Source organism: Protobothrops mucrosquamatus, unplaced genomic scaffold, assembly GCF_001527695.2.
Source record: "Protobothrops mucrosquamatus isolate PMUCROS unplaced genomic scaffold, P.Mucros_1.0 scaffold959, whole genome shotgun sequence".
NCBI lineage: Eukaryota > Metazoa > Chordata > Lepidosauria > Squamata > Viperidae > Protobothrops > Protobothrops mucrosquamatus.
This window is the reverse complement of record NW_015387203.1, coordinates 60,133-65,288: the sequence shown is the minus strand read 5'-3', so window position 1 is coordinate 65,288 and position 5,156 is coordinate 60,133. Positions and strand designations below refer to the sequence as shown.

General features: G+C 47.9%; 1 protein-coding gene across 1 annotated transcript in view; it reads left to right on the top strand.

Annotated features, from left to right (window-relative positions):
* The window catches only part of HPS5 (HPS5 biogenesis of lysosomal organelles complex 2 subunit 2), a 42,341-nt gene that overhangs the window by 187 nt on the left and 36,998 nt on the right, over positions 1 to 5,156 (top strand). The window contains exon 2 of the mRNA XM_029284800.1: positions 4,406 to 4,513. Within this exon, the coding sequence (XP_029140633.1) occupies positions 4,406 to 4,513 (108 nt within the window). The remainder of the gene's footprint in view (positions 1 to 4,405; positions 4,514 to 5,156) is intronic.

Below are 5,156 nucleotides of genomic sequence, written 5' to 3'. Positions count from 1 at the left end.
ACTGGGTTTGTGCTCTCCCCGCCGGCTCCTCCGTTTCTGCTCCCCACACGGAAACCCCACCCCCCCAAAAAAAAAAACTTCGAAGGAAAGACGGTCCTAAGCTTCAACTCCGTTCCGTTCACAGCTTGTAAAAAAACTCCGCGGTCGTCGCCGCCGCCACCGCCGCCTCCACCGGGGCCATGGGGCGGCCAGGAGCACGGCGAGGGAGCACGTGACCGGAAAGCGCCAGCCCACGCAGGGCAGGAAGACCGCGTCACGTGACGGGCCGCGCCGCCATGACACTTACCCCCCTCACGTGACGACACCTGTCGCTCCCCAGGCCCCTTTGCTGGTCACGTAACGGTCTCTTTTGCATCGCCGCCGCCATGACAGCCTTCCGGGAAAAGGAGGAAAAAAAAATAAAATAAATAAAAGGGTTGGGGTGGGTGACAAGAGAGTAACAGCGCGGTCGCTCCCGCCTCATTCCTTACGAGCCTTTGGGCGAGTCCCGTAAAAACGGAGGGCCTTCCTTGTTTTGCTTCTCGGCCTTTCCTCTCCGGGTCCATCGGATGGATCCATTCTCGGGTGCCGGCGCCTCACTGAGGGGGGAGGGGGCATCCTTCCTGAGCCAGGGTTCGAAATGGGGGGGGGGGGAGAGCAGCAGCGAGGGGAGGGGCAAACGCGCGGCGGTCACGTGACGCGGATTGCGCTGGAAGGGGCGGCTGTCAAATGACGCAGGTCTCGGCGAGGGGCGGGTTTGAAGGAGGTTCTTAGGTGGGAAGAGAGAGAGAGAGAGAGAGCGAGCGAGCGAGCGAGCGAGAGCCGGGCGCTCGCGCTGTCACGCGCCGGGGCTTCTATCGAGAGGCGGGGCTGTGGAGCGGCAGAGAGCTTCGAGTCGCCGAGGAGGGCGCATCGTTGCGTTCGGCTGCCGCGGGCTCCGGTCTTTCCATCCCAAGGCTCTGGCACGGTTGCCTGCTCTGTTTCTATTGGAAGAGAGTTTTAAAAGAAAACGGCGGCTTGGTCTTCAGGAGCGGCGAATCCTTTGAAATCAATCCGGACTGCTCCTTTTCAAGGGCTTTTCTGCTCGGGCTCCATGTTATATCGGTAGACTGTCACAGATAGGTATTGGGGGGCTGGGGGGAGAAATGCGTGTAGTTCAGAGCTTCCCAACCAGGGCTGCGAGGCGATATTCCAGGGGGTGCCAAAACGTGGGTTTTCGAAATTTCTAGTTATATACCTAATGCGTTGCCATTGTTTTGAACTGTTGTAAGGGGGTGCGAGAATATATCAGAAGCGTTTTAGGGGTGCCGGGTATCGAAAAGGTGTAGTTGAAGCCGTTTCTCCCCCATTTGATCTCTCTCTCTCTCTCTTTTTTTTTTGTATGAATCCTTTAGGGCAGGGGTTCTCAACCTTGGCAACTTTAAGACTTGTGCACTTCAACTCCCAGAATTCCTCAGCCAGCTTTGCTGGCTGAGGAATTCTGGGAGTTGAAGTGCACAAGTCTTAAAGTTGCCAAGGTTGAGAACCCCTGCTTTAGGGAAAGTGTTGTCTCCGCGGGGTGTGTGTGTGTGTGTGTGCAGAAGCCGATTGGGACCGCCTATTAAAAAAAAAGCCCTGCTTTTAATTTGCTCCAATTATAGCTGTTATAGCGCGGAGCTCTCTTGATTGATTTGCACGAAAGGAGGTTTTGCAACACGGAGCCGCGTCTTCGATTCTTAAGCGATTGTCAGACCTACTATGTATGTCTGCAGTTATGTATTTGAGAGTGTCTTGGGCTATTCTGCGAAAGAATAGCCCCCTAAGAAGAGAGAAGTCAACTCGGCAGGGTACTCAAATGACAGGGGTGTCGTTATATATAAAGCCACTATTTAGTTAGCTAGGCTTTTAGATAAGGAAGTAATTTTCTGTAAAAAAAAAAACCACCCCAAAACCCTACAAAGCAGGTTTCTATATTTTTGTGTGTGAATTGTATTTTGATTCATCTAATGATAAAAGTTTATAAGGTGAACGATACTCTTGTTCTGGAACACACGCTGACTTAGAGAAAGGCTTTGGAAGTGGAGTTAGGTGTAACTTTGTTCAACGCAAGGGGATGGAAGAAAAATGTAATGCATGGAAAGCATTCTCGCAGTACATTAGCCACGATGAAGACAGATTGTGGTTTAAGTTGAGAGTTTTAATCGCATTTTGAAACCATAGCTTGCAATATTTATCTCAACCCTGGCTCTGGTCATTTCTCTGGAAACGCTGGAGGGTTAGTGATTTAACTTGTACTTTCAGTTCCTGGATATAGAATGATGGAGCAATAGCAAAATCCTCTGTAGTTCCTAAGTCATTCTGCATCTCCTGTATTTTTTTCTTCCTGTTCCTCCACTCAAATTAGTGCCAAGAGAAGAGTTAATTGTGTCCCCTGATTAAGCCACCTTATGATGAAAGTGCTTTATATAAAAACTAAACAGTTGGGAAAGAACCACCAAACACTGTAAATGTACTTGGAAACACAGGAAAAAAACAGACCAGTGGTGGCGAACCTATGGCACGCGGGCCAGAGGCGGCACTCAGAGCCCTCTCTGTGGGCACGCGCGCCATGTCCTGGAGATAGCAACCGTCCCTCTTCAACCAGCCGCTAACTCGCCGAGGTCCCACATGGCTGGATGCATCCCAGCACCCATGCGCTCGCTGGCCTGTGTGTGCAGGGGCCGATGGTATCAGGCAGCAGCCGCCCCGGTCCCTGCCTCACCTTGCCCTGTGACAATGGCAACCCGCCCTGCCTCGCCTCTCCCTGCAGGACGAGCCTCCTGCCCACCGCCCCACCTGCCAGAGACCCCCTGGATCTCCCCCAACCCTGCCCGGCCCCCATAGGCGTCCCTCCCCACGAGCAACATTGAGGTGATCACGCCCACCTTGGCCACACCCACCCAGTCTGCCATGACTACCCCAGCCACGCCCACCTGGCACCCGGCGATAAATAAGTGGGTTTTGGGTTGCAGTTTGGGCACTCGGTCTCTAAAAGGTTCGCCATCACTGAAATAGACTGTTCGGTGCCCCATCTATAAGTCTCTTGTATGATATTCTAAACCACAGTTAGGGATTTATATGAATACAAGTAGTCCTGAGCCCAAAATTTCTGTTGCTAAGCAAGGCAGATAAAAATGAGTTTTACCCCATTTTATGATCTTTTTTTGCCACAGTTAAGCAAATCACTGCAGCTAAGTGAATTTTGTCGTAGTTAAGTGAATCTGGCTTCCCGCATTGACTTTGGCTTGTCGGAAGCCAACTGGGAAGGTTACAAATAGTGATCACATGACCCCAGGACAGTGCAACTGTTATAAATATATGTCAGTTACCAATCGCCCAAATTTTGACACCTGACTCTGGAGATGCTGCATTGGTTTTAAGTATGTAAACTGGTCATAAGTTAGTTTTTTCAGTGCTGTTGTAACTTTAAACAATCACTAAATGAATGGTTGTAAGCTCCCATGTAATTTGCTAACAAGTACAAATGTGATATACTAGAGTGCAAAGAATAAAATAAAACTCCCCAATGGCACAAGGAAAATAGGTGTTCAAGAGGCAATTGGTCTTGCCATAATCTGACAAGTTTATGTTATCTTCCTGAAGTTGATTATTTATTTATTTATTTATTTATTTATTTATTTATTTATTTATTTATTAAATTTATATACCGCCCTATCTCCCTTACGGGACTCAGGGCGGTGAACAGGCGATACTAAAAACCACAATAATAAATAAATAGTTTCTGTGCTTATCTCTGGCTTAGGACAATGTATATGTATTACAGCTTGTAAAATATAGGTTTTAGCTTAGCTCACTATGTTACAGTAAATTATTGCAGTTTGTGGAGCAAAATATAGGTTAGCACAGATAAACTAGGTCAGTGATGGCAAACCTTTTAGAGACCGAGTGCCCCAAAACTGGCCCCGCCCCCTGCTCCACCCCTTGCCCCGCCCCCTGCTCCACCCCCATCTCCCGACCCGCCTCCAGGGCCCGCCGCAGATCGCCCAGGCAGCCCAGCAGTGCTATGGCGGTCACGCCCTCTGCCCACACCCTGCAGCATCAACTGTGCACGACGGGGTGTGAGGGCAGAGTCTTTTCTACGCTGTCTGGCTGCCATGTCCTTGGCTGCGGTGCTCCGTGTGGGCCACACTCAGGGGTGACTCTCCTGAGGCTGGGGCAACGGCACATGTGCCCACAGAGAGGGCTCTGAGTGCTGCCTCTGGCACCCATGCCATAGGTTCGCCACCACTGAACTAGGTTAACATATCTGCCATCTGGATGTTGGGCATTTTACACGTTGAGTATCAAAACTGTAAGTTTAGGAAGCCAAATTAACAGTTTGAAATCATATTTCAGATTTGTCCTTACAGGAGGAGTAGAAAAATGAAGCAATAACATTTCGTGAGAGGCCATTATCATGGCAGCGATACCTGAATCTTGCAGCCATGTTTTGGCAGAGTTTGAATGCCTTAGTCCCCTGCTTTCTGCTCTCAGGCTGGATTCCAGTCGCCTGAAGGTATGTTTCAGTCACAACCATTCTTCTGTCTTTTCTCCCTTTTTGATTGTAGTTTGACATCCTATATATCAATAATGTATAATACATTATAATGCAACATTTATAGTTGCTGGTTTATTGTTTGTAATCATGCTAGTTGGTGTGCAACAAACAGTTTTGGACAAATAAAAGTAAAAAGCAAATTATAAAAATGGATAACAATGGAATTAAAGAGTGTAATTGCAAACTGCCGGAGGAAGTGAAAGTGTAATATTTTGCTCAGATATAACATCTGTAGTTTAGCCAGATTAAATGTTGCTTCCTGTTTCATTGTTCAGCTATGTATTTGATTAATGGTCAGCCAAAATATTTTGAAAATTAGTTTCACTTTTTATTAGGACTTCTCAAAACATGGTTACAGATAGTCCTCAACTTATGACCAAAATAGACTGCTGGGTGCCCCATGTGTAAGCCTCTTGTATGTAGTTATTCTAAACCACAGGTAGGGATTTATATGAATACAAGTAGTCCTTGACTTACGACCACAATTGACCCAAAATTTCCATTGCTAAGCATGGCAGTTAAGTGAGTTTTGCCTCATTTTTTGCCACAGTTGTTAAGTGAATCACTGCAGTTGTTAAGTAAATCACTGCAGTTGTTAAGT